This window comes from Leptosomus discolor, chromosome 5 (assembly GCF_034619465.1).
Source record: "Leptosomus discolor isolate bLepDis1 chromosome 5, bLepDis1.hap2, whole genome shotgun sequence".
Taxonomy (NCBI): domain Eukaryota; kingdom Metazoa; phylum Chordata; class Aves; order Leptosomiformes; family Leptosomidae; genus Leptosomus; species Leptosomus discolor.
In genome coordinates this window covers 53,784,050-53,808,780 of record NC_141395.1, presented here as the reverse complement: position 1 = coordinate 53,808,780, position 24,731 = coordinate 53,784,050, and the positions used below count along the sequence as shown (strand labels likewise).

General features: G+C 39.8%; 1 protein-coding gene across 2 annotated transcripts in view; it reads left to right on the top strand.

Moving 5' to 3' along the window:
- The window catches only part of MMP16 (matrix metallopeptidase 16), a 191,870-nt gene that overhangs the window by 156,261 nt on the left and 10,878 nt on the right, over positions 1 to 24,731 (top strand). For both annotated transcript variants that reach the window (XM_086465305.1, XM_086465304.1), the window contains one exon: positions 17,454 to 17,592. In XM_086465305.1, the coding sequence (XP_086321431.1) occupies positions 17,454 to 17,592 (139 nt within the window). The remainder of the gene's footprint in view (positions 1 to 17,453; positions 17,593 to 24,731) is intronic.

The window sequence follows — 24,731 nt, the reverse complement described above, 5'->3', positions numbered from 1 at the left end:
TCTGTTTCACTTGGACAAAGATAAGTTCGTCCTGGACCATTTTCACATATTTGTATGTCTATTCCTTACAAATGTGGAGTCAACAATTTCAGACTGATATGAAAAAGATAAGAGTATAATTCTTGAGGGGGGGGTGGGGGGGAGTTACAGAAAATAATTTAGATGGGCAAACTCATATATTCCTTATTCTCTTCTCATGGCCCAAGATGGATAGCAAAAATGAATTACAAACAACTGCGGAAAAAGAATCCTTAATTTTTCTGTAGGATCCTAGGTGGTACATTTGGTCCTCTCCAGGAAGCAGATTTCACTTCTAAGGTCTGTGCAATTGTTGGTAAGGCAATGTTGCTATATAGTACTAGGGAATACTCTGCAGCTGGGAAAATAATCTTAAAAATACTTTTATGCTGATATCCTGTCTGCTTCTAGGGAATGGCACATCTTTTCAAATCCTTGACAATTTCATTAAAGGGGAAAAGGTAGTCCAAGATTCTTGATGTTCTTTTATTTTTTAATGAAATGGTAAAAGGGGCTGTGAAAGTGCAGAAGAAATGTGGAGAGCATGACATGTAATATCAGCAATGATTTGGGGAATGAAGGGAGTTGTAAAATTAGTATTACTGAACTTTAAAGTAGAGTAGAGACTCACATGTATGTCAGATTTCAGCTAGCAAACTGTATTGGTTACTTATCCATAGAGCTCATCAGAAGGTGAACTATTTGTGTAAGAGAAGTACTAAGAAGTAGATGTTGGTAAATGGAAAAGGAGATTTAACTCATTTGAACATCTTGTTCATCCTGTGATATTTCCAAGAATGATGATCATGTGTTGACATGTGACAGCCTGTATAAATGCAGGCCTTTCAGAATGCCAGTCTTCATTCCAACTGAGTTTTACACTATTATTTGTAAAGAGGCAAGGATAGTTACTGCAAAGCAGGTATCACAGAATCACAGAATGGTAGAAGCTGGAAGGAACCTCTGGAGATCATCTAGTCCACCCCCCCTGCTAAAGCAGATTTGCCTAGAGCAGGTTGCACAGAAACACATCCAGGCGGGTTTTGAATATCTCCAAGGAAGGAGATTCCACAACCTCTCTGGGCAGCCTGTTCCAGTGCTCTGCCAGCCTCAATGTAAAGTTTTTCCTCATGTTCAGGTGGAACTTCTTGTGCTCTAGTTTGTACCCATTGCCTCTTGTCCTGTCACTGGGCACCACTGAAAAAAAAAGTATAAATAAATATATAAAGATATGTAAATAAATAAAATTATCTTCACCTCTGTCACGGTTTGAGGCTGGGCCGGCCACTAACGAATGACAGACGCTCTCTACTAACCCCTCTCCCCTCCCAAAAGGGAAAAGGAGAGAGAACAAGGGAGAGAGACTTTATGGTTTGGAAAAGAAAACTAAAACAGCTTTAATGGAACAATAACAATAAAAGAAAAGATAATTATAAGAATAAGGAAAAAAATGAAATATATACAGTATGTACAAATATATACAAAACCAATACCGAACCCAACTCCCCCCCACCCTGATGACAATACGTCACCACCACACCGCAGGGCTGGCACTGGGGCAGTCCCAGGCTGGACTCGGCAGCAGACAGGGACGGGATGCAGGAGCTGGACTCAGGCACTGGATTCAGGGATGCACGGATCAGTCCTCAGATGTCGGCCATCGAAGAAGAGCGAAGGGGCGAGACCCTCGTGATCTCTCAGCTTTATACTGAATATGACGTCTATGGGATGGAACACTCTGTTGGTCAGGTTTGGGTCACCTGTCCAGTTCGCTCCTCCCTGTAGGTGCGACCCTTTTCACTCCCAGCACCCCAACACGGAGCACAAGATTTAGCAGTGACCTTGGTCGCCATAAGAACAAGTATAAGCAAGGGCCTCTCTGCACCCCATTCCTTGGTACGAACTATAAACAACAGGCCTTATCACTGCTAGGAGCAGTCACTGTCTGGAAAAACAAGCTGCTGTTTCAGAAAATGCTGTTAGTTAGAGGAGACTTAACTGAAAAGTTAAAGCACTAAAACAGAATTAGTTCTGATTTAGCCCAAACCAGGACAACCTCATATTGTTATGCAACTACTTACTAAACCTTTTGACCATTTTTCATTGTTTAGGCCCTCTTATATGCCTGCCTGGTTTTAAAGATGGATCTATCAAGAATCCCTTGTTTGAATTATATTACATAGACAGGCGCATATATTAATGAAAATGTTTAGGCTTTTTCAATTTGAGTCACCTTTGTTAGAATATGTGCAGTTTAAGTATCACACATACCTCAGCAGAACACTTTTTTCTCAATGCTAGGAGAGAGTTTTTCAGTTTTAATCAAGAAAAATAGTATTTTTTTTTATAATAAAACATTACAAATTTTCTTATCTTTCCATGGAACTCATTGACTTTTATGTGAACTCTGTATGGGTACAGGAAACAGAACTGGCTTCAAGAAAATTTACAGATGTTTTTGTAGCCTCAAAGAGCAATCACTACTGGGGAAATAAACAGTCAACTGCTCTGTAAAGGGGTAATGTTCATCCTATGGCTGAAGGGGTTTGTGCAGTACTTCATGTGCATGTGCTGTTACCTACAGAGCATTAGAGGGAAAGTGAGCATTCCAGAGATTCCTGGCTTCAAGCCTAGATTTGATGTCTTTAGAAGTCTTTATTGTGTCTCTTTTATGCCTGTTTGTTTCTTCATATTGGATCATCATCATGTGGCAGTGGGATCATTTTATAGAGTCTCAGTCATTTTAAGTGATTTGAACAAAATCAGAATGAATTGAAATGCTGAATTCAATTAGGAATACAGAAATCCACCCAGAGGGAGATAGTTATTTTTTCTTTTTTTTTTTTTTTTAATTGAATGATCAGTTGGCAAAAGTGTGATGACATGACTCTCATACCTGAGTTGTTACCATTAATACCTTGTGGGACACATCAGAAAAGCAATACCACTGTGCAATATCATCTCTAGCTGTACCACAGTACAAGGTCTGTAGCTGTCTGACTTGTAATCCGAATAGATACACTGGGCAAGTTCTGATATAGAAGATTTTCCAGGAAAATCCAAGTGTTCTTGGAAGTCTATGATAGTGATAATCTTCCCCATAAGGCCGAGATCAACCCATGGGGGTGTTGTTAGGGGTCTCTAAGATTGCTGAGTTTCGTGTGTGATACAAGATCTAGTATCACCCAGCTGCTGGCGGTAACTAAAGACTCTGTAGCACATTTTATAAGTATTGTGCATAACAGTTTTTCCTTGAACTGAAAGTATTCTATAGATACTTACAAGTTTTGATTGCTTCAGAGTCGTTTTGAAAGGTTAATATATACTGTAAGGTCTCCCCAGAGCCTTCTCTTTTCCAGGCTGAACAAGCTCAACTCTCTCAGCCTGTCCTCGTAGGAAAGGTGTTCCAACCCTCTGACTATCTTGGTAGCCCTCCTCTGGGCTCGCTTCAACAGCTCCATGTCTTTCTTGTACTGGGTCTCCAGAGCTGGACGTAGTATTCCAGGTGGGGTCTCATGAGGGCAGAGTAGAGGGGTAGAATCACCTCCCTTGACCTGCTGGCAGCACATCTTTTGATGCAGCCCAGGATACGACTGGCTTTTTGGGCTGCGAGCACACAGCATTGGCTCATGTTAATCCTATCACCCATCAGCACTCCCAAGTTCTTCTCCCCAGAACTGCTCTCAATCCACTCATTGCCCAGCCAATATTTGCCTTGTAATATGCAAGATATTTAGCTAAATTTCAACACACGATACTCAAGCTTCACAGTTACATTCTAAAAATATTAATAGTTTTATATTCCTCTTAGGTTGATGATTTTAGACAAAATAACATCTCTTTGAAATAGTTGAACAATGAATATTGTCTTTCAAATGAGAAAAACAGCGCGAAGAGTGATTTGCAGAATATAGTTAAATATGAAGGGAGTTTTTCAAAGCTTGTTGAAGAATGGCAGAGTTCTTATGTAGCTTACTGTCAGGCATTCAATACCACTGTGTGTATTGGAAATAAAATCAGAAAATCCTCAAATCCGCTACTTAACATGAAAATATTTTGAATATAAAAAATGTCTGAGTGGGGAGCAATGCTTTTTCCCTTTCTTAAAAACTTTACCACAGAGGTGGCAACAGCTGAGCTGAGGGGCTTGATTTGTCCTGGGGTGGGTCCAGTGGGATTGACTGTGTCCGGCATGGGGCAGCCGCGGCCTCCCCTCACAAAGGCTGCCCCACAGCCCCGCTGCCATCACCTGGGCACCAGCACCCCATACCAATGACCAAAGCATGCATTAGAGAAAGAGTAAAAGAAGGAAGCTTATGGAGAAGAAATTCAAAGATAAAGGAGGAGAAATTCTGCATTTTGGATCTACCACTGTGCAGCACTAGAAGTGGGAAAACTGGGATGCAGCTGGTAGTACTTTATTGAAATGACTACAATAAGGGATTTCCAATGTTTTGGCTAATAGACCATACTTTAGAATTTTATATTGAATGTCAAGGAGGTATTTTTGTTCCAGCTGCAGTCATAGTTCCTCTTGTTACAGCCTGTTGTCCTGGTGGTGCATAAACTAGAATCAGACTTTGGATGAGCACATGACAATTCTCTTGTATATAGTGTCCATGAAGGAGATCTATACAGCAGTTTGTTAATGGGTGGACAGGGGAAGAGGTTTCTCTGAAGAGAGTCAAAGTGTGTATGGACTGCCATAGCCCTTTTAGTCCTTTGGAAAAATAAAAGTTAATTTTCATATTTTCCCTAATCTTTGAAGCATAGTTTATGGATTACTGTATCTTTTTTTAAAAACATAGCTATAGATTTCAGCATGAGCAATGAAAAACAGTTTTGTACATATCTTGAATAAGCAAAAGAGGCTCTTCAGGTCAAGAGTTAGGACTCAGAACATGAAGCCAAGAAGGCAGATTTTAACATAAACAGAACCATTTTTGGCCTTGAATAAATTGCTTGACATTACTTTACTTTGTCAGTTACATGGAAAATCAGGTTAGAACAGATACTAGAGAAAAACATATGCTACTCCTTAGAAAAGATTTCATAGACAATTTTTCTACTTGAAAATGTATTTACACCAGTGAAATTTTCACGTCAGTGGCTTAGGTGAAGACAGACACTTTAGAGCAGGCTTGGTGTATTACTTCCCATAAACAACAAATGGGTAAGTTTACCAGTTTTTTATTTTCTCCTGCTCTGAGTCACAGCAGTTAGTTCTTTTGCTCATGGTGTTGGTTAGCATTAACATGTTGTTAAGAAAAAGAATAAGATTATAACAAACAATGGCTTTAACTTGTCTGGAGGAGTGCTTCAGTGTCTGATTAGATGCCAGTAGTAACTAGCAGTGATTAATAAATTGCACCAAGGAAGCATATTCCTTATTTGGGACTGTCAGGAAGCAACAAACTAGCAATACCGTTTAGTGATGTTTTTGCATCCCTTTGATTTGAATCCAGTGAGCTGGTGTCATCTCCAGTGAGGAGATGATCAGGAGGTTCAGGTTCTCAGCATGGGAGGTGCTGGGGTTTTCCTGAGCTGTGTTAAATGCTCTGAGTTCTCACAGTGGTTCTCAGACCGCATTTTTACCCTATTATAACCATGTGGTGGTCTCAAATACATTAAGAAAGGTGAATTGTTTCTAGAAGTTCAAGTAAGTCATCTTCAATGCATTATACATTCATCTGTTAATGAATGTATAGCAGTCCTTTGTAGCTTTAAAGGAGCTTTGTTCTTAATGTGAATCAGCGTAATAATAAGCTGAGCTAAAGTATTCTGTGTGTGTACAGAACAGCCCATTTAGTTAATTGTTTCCTAAAATGAGCTAGATTGGTAGCATCCATTTAATGTCTGATTCCAGTCTCATTAGAGCCAATTGTTTTCTGCTGTGGAACTAAGTAGGAACTGAAGTAGGGCTAATCTATACATTTCCTTGCAAATTCTATATTGAAAAAAATTGCAAAATAGAAAAGAATAATAATTTCAGCAATAATTCTCGTCGCTGAATTGTGCTAATATTTTTTCTATATTTAATTCCCCTGGACTGCAACTTCTTTTTTCTGCTGCATGAAAATTATTTCACAGAAAGTTGCTCAAAGCATTTTATTATTTTTTTCCTATTCTGCGCAGTGGTATCCTTTGACATAAATCCTATAAATTCCAAATTTGGATTGTTGAAAATGGATGTTATTAAAGAAATAGTGGAAATCTCCAAATACGTAGGAACAAAGTCTTTAATCCTACGTGCTGCAGGCCCAGTGTTACCGTCATTGAGATCCCTTGGTGAAATTCACATGAACTGATGGAGTAGAGATTAGATCAAGTTTTTTTAAATTATATTCCTGATTTATTTTGGCTTAGATACAATAAATATGGCTTTCATTTCTCAAATTTGGGAAGTTTCTTAATACTCCTATAAATGTGTGTAGTAGGGGAACTTCATTCTCTTCTGGATCACAGTCTTGAAATACAGTCTCTGCAGCTCCTGTCCTCTGGTAAATTGCTCTGTACATAACTGTAACTCTTCTTTCTCTGTAAAAGAATAATTTAAAGTTACTAAACAGCTTAGAATCATAGAATCATTTAGGTTGGAAAAGACCTTTAAGATCGAGTCCAACCATTGACCTAACACTACCAAGTCCACCACTAAACTATGTCCCTAAGCACCACATCTACATGTCTTTTAAATACCTCCAGGGATGGTGACTCAACCATTTCCCTGGGCAGCCTGTTCCAATGTCTGACAACCCTTTCTGTGAAGAAATTTTTCCTAATGCAAATTTAAACTTCCCCTGGTGCAACTTGAGGCCATCTCCTCTTGTCCTGTCTCTCGGTACTTGGGAGAAGACTCCAACACCCACCTCATTATAACCTCCTTTCAGGTAGTTGTAGAGAGCTATAAGGTCTCCCCTCAGCCTCCTTTTCTCCAGACTAAACAACCCCAGTTTCCTCAGCTGCTCCTTATACGACTTGTGCTCTAGAACCTTCACCAGCTTTGTTGCCCTTCTCTGGACACGCTCCAGCACCTCAATGTCTGTCTTGTAATGAGGGGCCCAAAACTGCACACAGCATTCGAGGTGCCACCTCACCGGTGCAGAGTACAGGGGGATGATCGCTTCCCTAGTCCTTGTGGCCACACTATTTCTGATAGAAGCCAGGATGCTATCAGCCTTCTTGGCCACCCGGGCACACTGCCAGCTCATGTTCAGCTGGCTGTCAACCACCACCCACAGGTCCATTTCCTCTGGGCAGCTTTCCAGCCACTCATCCCCAAGCCTGTAGTGTTCCATGAGGTTGTTGTGAGCCAAGTGCAGGACCTGGCACTTGGCCTTGTTGATCCTCATACAATTGGCCTCAGCCCATCGATACAGCTTATCCAAAGCCCTCTGTAGAGCCTCAAGCAGATCAACCCTCCCACCCAACTTGGTGTTGTCTGCAAACTTACTGAGGGTGCCCTCGATCCCCTTGTCCAGATCGTTGATAAAACTATTAAACAGAACTGGCCCCACCACTGAGCCCTGGGGAACACCACATTTATCAGCCACCAACTGGATTGAACTCCATTCAGCACCACTCTTTGGGCCCAGCCATCCAGCCAGGTTTTTACCCAGCAAAGAGTACGCCCATCCAAGCCATGTGCAGCCAGTTTCTCCAGGAGAATGCTGTGGGAAATGGTGTCAAAAGCTTTACTAAAGTCCAGGTAGACAACATCCACAGCCTTTCCCTCATCCACCAAGCAGGTCACCTTGTCATAGAAGGAGATCAGGTTAGTCAAACAGGATCTGCCTTTCATAAACCCATGCTGACTGAGCCTGATCGATCACCTGGTTGTCCTGTAAGCACCGCATGATGGCACTCAAGATAACCTGCTCCATAACCTTTCCTGCCACCGAGGTCAGACTGACATTAGTATGTTATTTACTACTGGCGCTTTTTTTACAGTATTCAGATGGGAAAGAGTTAGAAGGCTACTCATTTGTCTGAATGTTTCAGTCTGCTGGTCCTGCTTTGCATAGCTGCTGGGTATGTTTAATCTTCCATTGACAAAGGCTTGGTTTTGAACATAGTCGAGGTAGCGCCAGTATTAATTGGAATTCAGCATTTGATTAACATTGATTTAGTGCAGAAGTGTTATGTTTATTTGCCTTTTCTGTTTTTTGGTTTTTGGTGGTTTTTTTTTTTTTTAATGTTAAATAGGCCAAGCAGTGATCCTGTGGAAACTAGCCATAGTAAAACTTTTCTCTCTAGCAACTGCAGATATTAAATTTTTCAGTTTTGCATCTCATTCTATCTTTTGGTGGTGGAATACTCTTAACAGCACTATATATATATATATATATATATATATATATATATATATATATATATATATATATACTTTAACATCAAGTCAGAGTCTCAGTATTGACTGAGAGAAATTCACACAGATGAATTTGCTGTACAATGTGAGGGCATTTCACAAATTACGGGGGGGGTTCACACACATTTTTATAATCATAATCAAAATATTATAATTTAAAGTTATGATTTGTCCTTGTTTTTCACCTATCCCACTGTCTGCCTTCAGTCTTTTCCAGCCTTGTGTACCTGCGCTAAGTTTTAAGATTCCTTGTTACACCAGTATAAAACCTAATTTCTGCTAAAGTCAACTTAATCTCCATCTCCAAGTAGTTACAAAAGCTACCACTCAAAAGGTTTCCAATTTTTCTTCTTTTCAGCTCTTTGTAGATTTTTTTATAATGTCTATCACATTGGGCAGTCTTTCTGGTTTTAGTGGGTATTATTTGGACTTCTGAGTCAGTGTCACATGTTGTTACAGCATTGCAGTTAGAGTTCATCAGGTATAAAATAAAAGGCAGAGCTCTAGAGATTTTGTAGCAAATTAATGTTCTATGGTTGGCAATGGTTGCTGGTCCAGAGACACAGGAGAAAATGAGGTGCTGAGAGAAGAAAGCTCCATTAATTTTGCACTAAAAACTCCACTAGTTTTTGCATTATGGATGAACTGAAATACCTGGAGATTGTTTTTAATTCTCCTACCCATCAGTTGTGTCCCCTAAGGAACCTGGAAGATATTTAAGGTGAGAACAAATACTGAAATTGAAATTAATTATTCATATTAGTACAGATTTAAATGTTCATTTGAAAAATAAAAAAAAAAAAAAAAAGAAAGAAAAAAAGTGAGATGGCAGCAATGCTTACCAGCATCAAATACAAATAAATAAAAGGAAAGTTACAAACTTTTAGGTTTAGAAACTTTGCTAAGAGTTCATAGAATCAAACATGAAGAACCAGTCAACACAGTCATCACTAAAAAGCTAAAATTAGATAATTGTAAGATTAGGAGGAGACTATATCTAACAATAAAGTATGAAAATTATGCATTATGAGCCAGATTTTTTTACTCTAATACACACTTCCATTCAGGATTCTCCAAGTTGTTAATAAAGTGTGAGGAAGATATTTGCTGTGATCATACACAATGTACTATATTTCAGTCACTTCATCTAATTACTGAATTACATATGCACAGGAAACAATACCTGGAGCATTTACTGACAGTGCAGAATGGTTTATGTATAACCTCTGTTCAATTTCTTTTCTCTAAAAAGCTTTATTTTCTTTTTTTCTCAGAAGTATCCTGTCTTCTAAATACAACAGATTTCGTAACACTCGAGTGACTGTTCCTGCTTCTTCATCCTACTATTATTCTTTATCCATAATAATATTTCTGAAACAGGCTACAGTCTCTCCTTTTTCAATGCCTGTTTTCTGATTCTTAGACATACTGCTTACTTTTCAGTTAAATTTTGATTTTTTTGTTGTTTGTTTCAGTTCTGCTTTTTGAACTGGGAATAATTGTCCAAGTTTAATTTACTTAGTATGTTTATAGTCATAATATTTAATGATCCATTATTACGCGAGATCCTAGCTGCACAGGAAAGATTCATGTATTTGGAGCTATTGGGTAACTACAGATGCTTACAAAAAGGCATTTGCTAGCCAGCAAGGAAAGGCACTAAAAGCTATGCATTCAATGTATGTGTTTGTCAGGCTTGGAATTGGAGTTCATGTGACATGTGGTGTTCAATGTGTCTGCAGGATTTAATGTGTTTTGGGGAAATAAAATAATTAAATGTATATTTAACCAATATAGTGGGAAAGTCAAACAGTTTTTCAATACAAAGTATTTCTCAAAAGAGACAAAATTGTGTTTATTCAGTGTAACCAAATACACTGAGATGTGTTTTGTCAGAGAAACTGTTTCAAGCTCTCTGCTTCAAGCATGAAAGAGCTTTCTTAGAGTGAATAAACTTTATAGAATCATGCAATCATAGAACAGTTTCAGTTGGAAGAGACCTTCAAGATCATAAAGTCCAACCTTTGTCCCAGCTCAATCAACACCACTAAACCATGTCCCTAAGTACAACATCTACCCGTCTCTTAGACACCTCCAGGGATGGTGACTTCACCACCTCCCTGGGCAGACTGTTCCAACGCCTGACAATCCTTTCAGTAAAGAAATTCTTCCTAATATCCAGCTTGAACCTCCCCTGATGCAGCTTAAGGCCATTTCCCCTTGTTCTATCGCTTGTTACTAGGGAGAACAGACCGATCCCCACCTCGCTACAACCTCCTCTCAGGCAGTTTTAGAGAGCGATAAGGTCTCCCCTCAGCCTTCTCTTCTCCAGGCTAAACAGCCCCAGAACCCTCAGCTGTTCCTCATACGAGACATGCTCCAAATCCTTCACTAGCTTGGCAGCCCGCCTCTGTAGCCTCTCCGGCACCTCAATGTCCTTCTTATAGAGAGGGGCCCAAAACTGGACACAGTACTCGAGGTGCAGCCTCACCAGTGCCGAGTACAGGGGAATGGTCACCTCCCTACTCCTGCTGGCCACACTATTCCTGATACAGGCCAGGATGCCGTTGGCCTTCTTGGCCACCTGAGCACACTGCTGGCTCATGTTCAGCCGGCTGTCCGTCAACAGCCCCAGGTCCCTCTCTGCCTGGCAGCTCTCCAGCCACTCCTCCCCAAGCCTGTAGCGCTGTTGGGGATTGTTGTGGCCAAAGTGCAGGACCCGGCACTTGGCTTTATTGAAACTCATGGAATTGGCCTTGGCCCAGCGATCCAGCCTATCTAGATCCCTCTGTAGAGCTTCCCTACCCTCAAGCAGATCAACGCTTCCACCCAGCTTGGTGTCACCTGCAAACTTACTAAGGGTGCACTCCATCCCCTCGTCCAAAGCATTGACAAAGATGTTAAACAGGAGCGGCCCCAGTACTGAGCCCTGGGGGACATCACTCATGACCAACTACCAACTGGATTTAACTCCATTGACCACAACTCTCTGGACTCAGCCATCCAACCAGTGTTTCACCCAGCAAAGCGTATGCCCATCCAAGCCAAGAGCAGTCAATTTCTCTAGGAGAACACTGTGGGAAACAGTGTCAAAGGCCTTGCTAAAGTCGAGGTAGATGACATCCACAGCCTTTCCCTCATCCAACAAGCGGGTCACCCTGTCATAGAAGGAGATCAGGTTTGTTAAACAGGACCTGCCCTTCATAAACCCACGCTGACTGGGCCTGATCACCTGGTTGTCCTGCATGTGCTGCATAATGGAACTCAGGATGATCTGCTCCATCAGCTTCCCTGGCAACTTTCTCTTGGACTATGACTCTTTTGAATTTTAGTAAACCTGAACTGTGTTGAAAAGTAATTTTCAGTAATTGTACCTGTTTATCAAAATGCAGATGATAAAATTCCTGGTAAGTATAACTTCGTTTAAGATAAATTAAGTACATTTATTTATATATCTACAGATGTTCCATTCTTTCTATAAGCAGAGCCCATCCCATCTGATACCTCAGAAAGATCCTTGGCATGCTTTGCAGCCACTGCTAGAGTTTCACAACTTGGGTTCCAGAGTTTGAACTCTGTCAGTCTAAAACCTTTGAGTCTAGTATGAGTATAGGAAAGTCAGCCAGGAAAATTAAATTTAAATAAACAAATTATTCTATCAACCTCTGCCAACAGCTACCTTGCCCAGTCTTATAAATGATCCAAACTTCCAGTTCTGCTTTCAGACATTTCCAGATATTTGCTGATTCTTGTTGGTCTGTCTATCTCTAAAAATACATCTCTTGGCAAATAATGTACCTGCTTTGATCTGTTTAAACAAGACCATAAAAATGTCAAAATTATACATTTCCAAAACGTTAGGTCTGTGGAAACCTATAGGGTCCTTATTAATGAGCAGTACTCCATTGTTCATGGTAGCCGTCTTCCAGTACCTGAAGGGGGCCTACAGGAAGGCTGGGGGGGGACTTTTTACAAGGGCCTGCAGTGATAGGACGAGGGATATCATGGGAAGCTGGGAGAGGGCAGGTTTAGACTAGATACAAGGAAGAAGTTCTTCACCCTGAGGGTGATGAGACATTGGAACAGATTGCCTAAGGAAGCTGTGGATGCTCCATCCCTGGAAGTGTTCAAGACCAGGTTGGATGGAGCCTTGAGCAACCTGGTCTAGTGGGAGGTGTCCTTGCCATGGCAGGGGGCTTGGAACTAGATGATCTTTGAGGTCCCTTCCAACCCAAACCACGCTATGATTCTATGATTATTGCAATGGCACGTAAAACTACCAAAAATGGAGCAGAAAAGTAAGGAGTCTATGGGATTCCATCAGCAGAAGAGAGAGCATGGCATGTTATGTTCACAATTATGCTTCAGAATGGAATATTTAGACATTAAAGGCAATGGGAGAAGAAGATCTTATTTCAAGCCACAGATGCTTTATCCTTAATATTGGCCGGATGCGTTACAGTATAGAAAGGTTTCCTAAAACAAGCAGAAGGATTTAGTCTACAGGGTGGTTTTAACATGAAACAACAAAGTTCTTGGATTAGATTTTGCAGTAACAGTGCTACTATTCTTGATGATAAAGAAAAAGAAATAAGGTGAATGAAGGCTGAACACCAGTGAGCGACTGTGACTGTTGCTGATTGCTTATGGCTTTTCATGCTGCGGATTATTAAATTGTCATACACATTTCTGCAGATAGCTGTGGATGCTCTAAGTTTGCATGTGTTTGGGAAGGAGTCCAAAGGAGTAGAGATCCATCAAGTGCTATTAATCACAAAATGATTGCCTTTGATTCAGGAGGTCCCTGAACCACAAGTGATGCGTGACTGGGAGAGTGTATCAGAGAGGTGTCATTCCATGTTCCCTTTGTTTTTATTGTGATAGAATAGAATAGAATAGAACAGAACAGAATAGAATAGTGCAGTTGGAAGGGACCTACAGCAATCATCTAGTCCAACTGCCTGACCACTTCAGGGCTGAAGTCTATCTTACCTGCTAGTGACTGCACTGGAGATAGGATACAGGCCTAGATGAACACTGATCTGGACCTGTGTGGTCATCCTTATGATTTTATGTTCTATGCATAAGTTGAACCCAGGAGACAAAAAGTAGAGAATGGATGGGATTTCTCTCACTTGCATTTAGATGCTCACTTGGTACTTTGCAGACACCTAAACAGGAGCCAGGTTTCTAGATTTCCTTTATAATCAGTGTAGAGAAGTAAACAAAAAAAAAGTGAAGCTTATCTTAGAATGTTCCTGTTCCTTTATTGTGCTAAGTTCAGTGACTCATTTCTAGAAATCTGGTTAAATCAAATCTACTTATGTAACTCACTGAACACTAATCTGCTAGTATTAGTACAGAAGTAGTAGTCTTATTTTTTCATAGATTTTTGGAAGTAACAAGGTACATATTAAAAACAGAAAAGATCTTGAAGAGTCATGAGTTTTCATTATACCATTTTAGATACCATTTCTATTGGAAGTATCTTTAAAAAGACTGGGATAGAGTGGGGATCTTCTGTAATCATTCTCAGGTGAAAAAGCCTGTGCCAGTCCAGGATGGGTATGTATACATAGTAACACCCTGCTGAATTAGTTTCTTTCTGATACATTGAATTATTTCTTGTCGAAAACTTATGGATACATGGTATTGATGTTACCATGTATATATATTTATGTGTATGTGTGTTTGTACATACATATTTAAAAACAAGTTCTTAGCGTCATGCTGCATGGATGAAACATTCCAGCTTCACCATAATTGTATTATTGTGAAGATTTTGATTGTGGTATAGCAGAGCAAAATATTGGTTTGCTAAGGAATTTGAGCAAACAATAAATAAGAATAGTCTCACTGTTATTAATGTTTATAAACACGTAAAGGGCGAGTGTCAGGAGGATGGAGCCGGGCTCTTCTTGATGATGTCCAATGACATGACAAGGGGGAACGGGTACAAACTGGAGCACAGGAGGTTCCACATTAACATAAAGAAAAATTTTTTCTCTGTGAGGGTGACAGAGCACTGGAACAGGCTGCCCAGAGAGATTGTGGAGTCTCCTTCTCTGGAGACACTCAAAACCCATCTGGACATGTTCCTGTGTGATCTACTCTAGGTGGTCCTGCTCTGGCAGGGGGGTTGGACTAGATGGTCTTTCGAGGTCCCTTCCAACACCTAACATTCTGTGATTCTGTGTGATTATGCTGCAAATAGCTAATATTAGATTATCTGACATACAACTCAATACCAAATCTGCAGAATATAATATTATTTGTCTTCTTATCAAAATGAGTTAATGCAAATATATTCCACAAATCACTAAGGCTGAAACATAACTCATTCTCAAGAAGAGGATCTTTGTTGACTTGTTGATTTTACAAGTTTTGTTGCACTGTGAAATCTGTGTTTGTTGTAGAGTCAGTTTCTTTCAAGCATGCATGGTTAGTCTCTTTACTGAGGTCATTCCACTGACACTTTGATATTATACCAGAAATTACCACAATGGGATAGTACTAGCCAATCAGCAGTACAATACTGCCTAAACTAAAATGGCTGCTTGCTACTGTGGCCACATTTATCTTAACACTTGGAAGCTTGTAAGCTGTTGAATATAGCCATGACTATTTAAAGTTTGGGGTTTTTTTGTTTGATTGATTGTTTGTTTTGTTTTGTTTTGTTTTTTAAAAAAAGGCAATGGAATTGCTTGAATATTTAACAATGTAGTTTAGGTCTGATCAAAAGATTATTCCTGTCATTAGAATGACAGAAATCTTTCTCTTGTAACACGTCAGTGTGATTTGCAAGATCTGCTTTGGTGTACTAGCTGAAAGCTGAGATTGATTAGCCTAGAATGTTATAAACTTTGTCTATAGCACTGATGTCCTGACTTTCCAGAGTATGCGTGTCGTATTGGGAAACTCCTGAAAGCTTGAACATTTCATTTATGACTTTTGTTCAGTGAAATGTCTATATGTGTACTTATGTCCTTTTTTATTCAGCTAACTAGTCAGCCTTTGTTCATCTTTAAATATCTTTCTTATTTTGTACCCACAACTTGATCAATGTCCTTCTGAATTGGTGGACATTTTATGAGAACTGGATATGTTCCTTCCTGCAACTAAACATCTTTTTCTAAGATGTGGTTTTGCAACCAAATTCAAACGAATAAAAAGGGTTATCTGTATCTTGGAGTGAAGAAGGGCAAGATTGGAATATTCCATTGTACTGAAGATAGTAACAGATATCACAAAGACTGCAGTTTTAAATCACTGCAGCTTGCTACTTGTTTCTCCTTCTTTAAACTTTAATGACTGATCTCCAAGATACTGCCTGGCTTTTGAGGGTTTTATAGAATTTTGGGGAGGCCAAAGAACTGTTTGGCCTTTTGAGACTTATCATGACATCATTCCTGCCTAAGTCATTCCTAGGTTGATGATGTCTAAAAAATCTGACCTGAAAATCAATTTCAAGTATTTACTGTTTCAATGAAAAAGTACTTCCAAATGTCTGCTTTGATGATATTCCTCCTAATTTTAATTTTTCAAAGCCCTCTTGTCTTAACCTATATGCTATAATAAAAAATAACAGAGATTGACATTATCTGTTCCAGCATTCAGAACACATGCTTCAGATAGGCTTCCTAAATACTTGTATCTCTAAGTTGTATTCCCCCACTTCTGCTTGTTCTCTTACCGGAATTTAGTCAATTAATCCTAAAAAAATTCTTTGCTGACTTTCCTTAAATGTTAAATACATCTTACAATAAAAAAAGCAATGAAAGCTGAAAATAGGAATCCAGTAAGATGAGAATGGTGCAACTGTGTTATACTAGCAATGAAATAGCTAGACATGAAAAAATGTGAGGGATTTTATTTCCAGACAATTGCAACTTTTCAATATACTATTTTTCAGATTGTGTAAGCTATTTAAACTTCTTTTAATACTAAAGTTCTCAGAATTCTGGGAATCAAAACAATCTTTCAAGTTTAGACTCATCTACGCACGATTAAGATGTACTTTTGTATATCTATTGAGTTGTTTCATATTTGTATGGCTAATACTTTTTGTGGAGATTTATAAATTGTTGAGTTATTGGAAAGATAAACAATTAAAGAGAACTGTGATCTCAGGTTTGGAAAGATGATGAATAAAATTCATCATAAGCCTGCTCCTGCAAAGTATTAATTGCTCTAAGCTGTGCCAGTTCCTGTAAATGCAGACATCTCTTTTGCTTGGCAAATTGACCTATACAGAAAGAAGGCTGAACTGCCATGTAAAACTGTGACAGATATCTGACACACTTTCTTTATCATTTAAGGGGTTTTGGTTTATGTAATATTAATGCTGTAAAAATGTGCAGTATGTGCAAAAAGTTAAATACTTGCTTACCCCATCCTTAGTCTCTTAATACTGGTTGAACTGGAACTGTTGTTATAAAAGCTGAAGAGGCACAACAACATCTTTATGAACACCCACCTAATATGTCACATACTCATGTCTTTACCTGAATATTCCTCATTCCTCAACAATGCAACTTCCATATGACTCTCAAAGCAATAGTATATCCCACAGGGAGACGCCATTTTAAATGGCAACAAGCTAAGAAAAATGTACTGGGACACTGTATTTAGCATCTATAACTGGCTGTAATATTAACTGTTCTGTTTAATGTGATCTTCAAAGCCTGTTTGTAGTTCCATTATATTGGGCTTGCACATATGCATACAGTTCCATGTAAAAGCACTTGTAGTCAGTCCACAAATTTCAATTTGGACCCCTTGTAGGAACTATGCTGAGAAAGTTATATCATCTCATACAGCACGCTGTATGTTCTGCTGAAGGCTAACTACACCAAACACACAGTTCACATGGGTAGCTTATTCCCACCTCAGGGAACAACTAGTTCTGACACATTGGTAATGTGTGCATGTGACACAAATGCAAACACAAATGTGGTTATGCAAACAGTGAAAGGTCATGCCCTAAAAATGCTAGGATAGCCTGTTAGTATTTTCAAGACAACAGCTAAACATATGAATGCATAGTAAGAGATGTGCATTTCGTTTCCAGGATCAGTGGTTTTGGCGAGTCAGAAACAACAGAGTGATGGATGGATACCCCATGCAGATTACCTACTTCTGGAGGGGACTGCCTCCCAGCATTGATGCAGTTTATGAAAACAGTGAGGGGAATTTTGTCTTCTTTAAAGGTAAGAAAAGGAAAAAAAAAGTGAATTTGTATAATACTTTCGGCTTTTATGATTTCTTGGAACATATCTTGCTTATTTTTACTAATTATATGTATATTAATTTGCAAATTGGTAGCTAAATGAAGAGTATATGAGTTGTGTTTTCTCATTTTATCGACGACAGCTTTAGTTTATTATTACCCTTCGGAGTATTAGATCATTTACTCTTATGTATTCAGTAAAAATTTGGAAGTATTGGAGACCTAGCAATGCAGTGCTCTAATATGAAATCCTTTATGAAAAACGTGGATTAGGAAGCAAGAACGAATACAGTTCCTTTTTTTTTTTTTTTTTTTTTTTTGGTGGTTCTATGCTTTTCTTGCTTTTTACAAATGAAATTTGCATATATTGAAATGGCATCTGTGCTACATGTATCTCACTGTACTTCACCGTACTTATTTCATCTGAGAACTTTAATGTGAGGCGTTTCAAGTAAGAAAAATAAATGTCTTTTTCACAGTTGCGTATTTAGTAATTTTAAAGAAGGATAAACTCCAGAAAATATTTTACATGGATTGTATTGCTGCTAATGATTATTTTTAAAGTTTCACTCCAGGCATCAGCTCTCTTCAAAATTTAAGTTCTTGAACATGCATCTAATTGAGATTTAATAAGAAAATTAAATAAATACCCACTTGCAACAACAGCGTGAAAACCATGTAAAGTATGTTTTATAAGATAATAATTTGGGAGAAGAAAGAAGAAACTGAATAGATATGTGAAAAATCATTCAACTATTTAGTGTTGTGAGTGATTCATTTGTTAACTCATTACAAAAAAGTAGAAAAAAATAGAAGTTGCTATATCAAAAATGAATGCATTTTTACAAGTGGAATCATGAAGAGGGAGATAGATATTAACATTTCATTCACTGGGGAAACATTATCATCTTGGGAATGCCAAACGGAAAATATTTAGTAACATGCAGAAACACTGCATAAAAATACAATGAAGACTATGTTTTGCTAATAGGGAAATTGTATTTTTTATGTGAGTCTTACGGAAAATTACATTCCATTTAAGTACAATTTCTATTTATGTGACTTCAATACAGGATATGCTTTTACTTCTGTTGCCATAAAATAAACTTCATGTCATAACCTCTGAGCAGTTGATAAGATCAGGAATCATGATCTAGGTACCTTCAAATCTCCATCCCTCTGCTTGATTTTTGGGTCCATGGGACATAGGCAGATACCATTATTCTGTGAATATTCCTTAACTCATCACTACCAGAGGAAAGGAACTACCCCCTGTGCCTCCCAGACCTCTACCTTGATAATGCTGGGATCCGTTACCTGAGCTTCAGACAGAAATGATCAAACTTAATCTTATACCTTCTTTCTTTTCCTTCCCAGTTACCTCAAAATACCTTTTATCATTATTTAACTTTTCACCCAGTGTCGTGGTTTGAGCCTACCCAGCTGGCCACAAAAGCACCACCCAGATGCTTGCTCACACCTACCCCATGCCCTGAGGGATGGGAAGGACAAAATGCAACCAAAAGGGCTTGAGGATTGAAACAAAGGACAGGGAGGGCTCACTCACCAGTTGTGGTCACTGGGAAAAAGACAGATGCAACTTGGGGGTACCAACATACATTTAATACAAACAACCACCACCATCAAGGAGAATGAGATACACAGCCAGGCCTTAAATACAACACACCTTCCCTCCCCACCTCTCCGGCCTTCCCGGGCTCAGCTCTGCTCCCTCTTCCCCCCCAGCAGCGCAGGGGGCAGGGAATGGGGGTCACAGTCTGTCTGGCACAACATGTCTCCGCTGCTCCTTCCCCCTCCCCTGCCCCACCGCGGGGTCCCTCTCCCGGCAGACAGCCCTCCAGGAACTGCCCCAACGCGAGTCCTTCCCGCGGGGCCGCAGCTCCCCAGAACCCCCCAGCGCGGGTCCCTCCCGGGGCTGCCGCCCTCCCACCGACGGGCGGCTCCAGCGCGGCCGGAGTGTCCGCAGGGCTGTCTCTCTCCCATCCCCCTTTGCTCACCAACACAAACAGGACAGAGACACAATCAACCCTTTCTTTCACTCGTGAATAGTTATTCGCAGAGGCGCCATTGGTCTGGCCTTGCCCAGAGGCGGGTCTGAAATTGGATCCACGGGAGCTTCTTAGAGGAGCCACTTCCATAGCCCCCTCTCTCACTACCAAAACTGCGCCAAACCCCGCCGGACACCAAACCACCACACCCAATGCTTACTAACTCCCGTTAGGTCTTAGAGGAGTGGGTTGATTCAGTAGTCTGTAGGTTATACATAATGAAGAACAGGAGGACAGGAATTTCTGTATTTTCTACCTGGGAAATTAAATAATCAGGATTAATTAAAGCAAGCAGAAGAAGCAGGATTGTGCTTTTGGAAGTCAGAATATTATGTCTTTTCCTTCCTCATCATCCCCAGCTTATGCTCTCTGATTTTGGATCAGCTAGTTTTGCTCTTTCTAGCTGATATCATATGATACTTGGATTTTCTGTGGATATTTTCCCACCTCCTTTCTTTTCAAAGTTCCTTCCATTGTTTTTCTGCTGATACTTGTATTGTCCCCTTGTTTGCCAAGGTCAAAAGTCCTTGTATTTCCTTGTGCAATTTTTCTGAATTTTTGCTTCTTTGCCACTTGTTCTTCATGATTTCCGGTATCTATCTGATAGTGGTTTTCTATCAATGTATTTTATATTTTTCCACTGCCACAGAATCAATAGGTTCAGATGAGTCTTTTGTATGTGTGTCCTCGAAAATTCCTGTTAACCAAGAATCTTTGCTGCCTTGTGGAACATGATTGCAGAAGTCTATACAAATAGACTGTAGGTGACAATCATTATCTCATTTCTTCCATCTCCTCAGAAAATTTCTTCCTGGGAAAAGAGTATGTCTTCCTCCCAAAGGTGCTAGAAATAGACAAGTTGATTGTTTCTAAGATGATGAACAAGTAGAACATTTTATCCATGTAGTGTGCTTTGCCAATCTAAAACTGGTCAAACCAAGTAAGTTTTAGAAGGAGCTTTAAATCTGAAGTCTGGCATACAAATGTGTTCACAAAGCACATATCTAAACCAAAATTTATGTCCATTATTCAGAGAAAAAGTAGAAAAGATGGAGTGAATGACAACATAGAGGTTGGACTGGAATAATGTCACTATGCTCTTCTCTTGGAAAACATTTTCCAGATCACTTCATTTTAAGACTGGTCAGTTCTTCACAGCAGAAGAATCTGGTGTTTGAGTAAAGACAGCATTTATTTGCAGATTTTAAAATAAAGTCTTCAAAACTTCTTCTCAAGGTATCAGTAACATCCAATGTCCTGTAGGGTTTAGAGTCTTGAAATCTCTGGTATATGCTGGAGAAGCAGGCCAGTGTGTGAATATTCTCGCTTCAGAACAGCCACTGCTTCTTCTACAGATGCTCAAAGGAAGGTTCAAGGCACACCTTCCATCTCCATTGCTCTCTTTCATTCACTTTGGAGGCTTTATTACTAGTGGGAAACAGGGCCTTCTGTAGCGGATACATTTTTCACTTCTGCTTTCATACTTGTGGAGCAATATATACTCTCTGAGGAACATGAAGGAAGGAGTAAGACAATTTATTCATCTGCCATTGCTAATGAGTAATTGCAACCTTGCTTCTCCTTACTTGCCTATACTCTTATAAGTTCAGGATAAACAATATTCTGTTAGGCCAGTGACATTTTTAAGGTGCACTCAGGATAGACTTTTTGAAATATTCTGGATTGAAACATTTTGTTTATCTCTTTAGAAATCCACAAATCTCATTTCAATGATCTATGCTCTATTTTATTTGTTTCAATCCTTGTTTTTCAGGATGGCAAACATCAAATTTGAAACAGTTGATTTAAATTATGAAACAGATTTAGATCTTTATTACTCTTTTTTATTAGCATTAGATTTTTCCTCCCTTTATGTATACAGTTGGATTCTTCTTTATAGTAGTAAGAATATAGATTAATAAAAGTCTAAAAGTATTTAAAAACTAACATTTTTTTTTTTTAATTTGGGAGCTATGTTGTAAAATATGAGCCATATGCAAATGATATAAAATGGCAGCTCAGGATGGAATATTTATTTATGAACCTTCGAAATGTCTTTATAGCTTACGTTTTTGCTATGAGAAGTGTAGTTATTCTTAACTTGCGCTAATAAAATCTATCAGTATATTTATACCTATTTGACATTACTTTCCTGAGAATACTTCAGGAGCCTGTGAGATCATGCGTAGTGTGTTAGATGTATGTTGAAAATCAAGCTGAATGAAGTTCAAGACTATTGGATCAAGCATCTTAGGTTTTGACATTTCATTGGTTTTGATTTTTTTTAATTTTATCATTTTAACTTTTATTTGCCTTTTTTAGTTTGTGGGGTTTTTTTGCGTTAATATTTATTTACACAAAAAAAAACAATTGCAGAAACTAAGTAGTATGCTTGTGGTGCAAAGCAATGCTTGCTCATTTTGGATGGCTTAACATACTTGGCCTGCTTCCTTTTGCCTCATAATGCTCATAAAGTACATAGCAATCTGGCAAATGGCTGCTTATAAAACACAGATGTTTACATTCTTGTTGTTATCCACTGCTGGTGTCCAGGCTGAATGATAAGAAGATAGCATCAGAATGCTACTTTTTTTTTTTTTTTTTTTTTTTATAATGAGGAAATTTGAGTAGTAAAATTTATCCTCTGTGCCTGCGGGAAATTACATGGTACTGTTGTAGTTTGAGCCTACCCAGCTGGCCACAAAAGCACCACGCAGCCGCTCGCTCACCCCTACCCGATCCCCTGAGGGATGGGAAGGACAAAATGCAACCAAAAAGGCTTGAGGGTCGAGACACAGGACAGGGAGGGCTCACTCACCAGTTATGGTCACAGGCAAAAGACACACTCAACTTGGGGATAACAACACACATCCAATACAAAACAACCACCACCATCAAGGAGAATGAGAGATACAACCACATCTTAAACACAACACACCTTCCCCCTCCACCCCTCCAGTCTTCCCGGGCTCAGCTCTGCTCCCCCTTCCCCCCAGCAGCGCAGGGGGCAGGGAATGGGGGTCTCAGTCCGTCCGGCACAAGATGTCTCTGCTGCACCTTCCCCCTCAGGGAGAGGGGCCCTCGCAGCCCTCCCCTGCCCCACCGCGGGGTCCCTCTCCCGGCAGACAGCCCTCCAGGAACTGCCCCAACGCGAGTCCTTCCCGCGGGGCCGCAGCTCCCCAGAACCCCCCAGCGCGGGTCCCTCCCGGGGCTGCCGCCCTCCCACCGACGGGCGGCTCCAGCGCGGCCGGAGTCGCGGCTGCTCCGGGCCCGGTCCCTGCTCCTCCGGCCCGGGGCCCTCCGCGGGCTGCAGGGCGACCTCGGGGCCACCGCTGGGCTCCAGGGGCTGCAGGGGCTCAGCCGCCACCCCACCGCGGGCCGCAGGGGAACCTCTGCTCCGGCACAGCTGCCCCTCTCCTTCCTCACTGACCGGGGTGTCCGCAGGGCTGTCTCTCTGCCATCCCCCTTTGCTCACCAACACAAACAGAACAAAGAGACACAATCAAATCCTTCTTTCACTCTTAAATAGTTATTCGCAGAGGTGCCATTGGCCTGGCCTTGGCCAGAGGTGGGTCTGAATTTGGAGCCGGGGGAGCTTCTTGAAGCCTCTTACAGGAGCCACCTCTGTAGCCCCCTCCTCCGCCACCAAAACCGAACCAAAACCACGCCAAAACCCCACCAGACACCAAACCACCACAGCTACTCAAAACGAAATCGTCAACCCATCTGAACTGTTGAATATTATGGTAACACAAATTTAGCAATAGAAAGGCTGCTGTAAAACTCATACTGCCGGTGCCACCATCATAACTTTCAACTGCACTTATCCTACTGATTGACTGTTTTATTTTTAAAGATAGATTTACTATAATGTCAGATCATGGGGCAAAGAAATGACAGAACCTTAATGTGGGAAATAAAGAACAAGAAAAAGGGAAGCATGAATAGTAATTTGGGGATACGAGTAAGAAGACACTTGATCCCAGCTTGAAAGACCAAAATTAAGAGCAAGAGTGGAGGAAAAAAAACTTCAGAATTAGATATTAAAATTTTACGTGTTTTCAATTCAATATAACTCCTAAAATCTTTGAGAATTTGTCTCATCACTGTAACACTTACAGTGGTTATATGCTATATCCCACACAGGTCTTGCACTACACACATATCATAATTGCATATAACACGGGCAAAAAACTTGGTTGCTGGCAACACAGGAGCACAACTATTTAGCATTCTGATTCTACAGAGGAATAACTACAGTTGCTAAAAACTGCATAATTCTTTGCAGCAGTCAGTAGGTAGTTAAACACTCTGAAGAATACCTGGGGTTATATATTTAATACTTTAAGTGTAGGAATAGATACCCTTTATTTCCAGTAATTTTTTTAGAATGTCAAAGATAGATGTTGAGAAACTTCAAATAATTGCAGTCACAGTTCATCCTTCTCAGTTGTTTCCCTATAGTGATGATATTTAACAAAGCATTATTGAAAAAAGTAAGACATTCTGACTTTTTTATGGCTTGCTTCATTCTCATCTTGTGACCTTACCATTCTGCTTGTTATTATATTAGATCTTACATTAGAGAATAAAAGCAGAGAGATTAAACATTCTGAAGGTTGGCCAGACTTCATGAAACATGTGGTGCTTTATTCCCTGTGAGAATAACAAACCCACTAACCAGACCTTAAAATACAACTTTGTAAAATAAATACAGTGATGAATTCTGTCAAGGGCATAGGTTAGGACTCTGAACAAACATTAGTTATCTATAAGAAGGGTCAAACTATAACTATTCTGGTTTTGTCATATATTCTTTGTTTCCATTATAGTCACAATTAATAGTATTGACTATTTACTAGTGGAAGTAGAATATGAGCTAAATGAAAGCATACTGACAAGCATTAATTTTTAATACATTTTAAGATACTTAAATATAAGTTAGAAATAAAAGGAGCTAATTCTCATCACAGTCAGGCATCTTTTGCACTGATTTTCAGCTTTAACTCCTCCTAATACTTGGTTATGTTTGAAAGCTGCTGATTTTTTC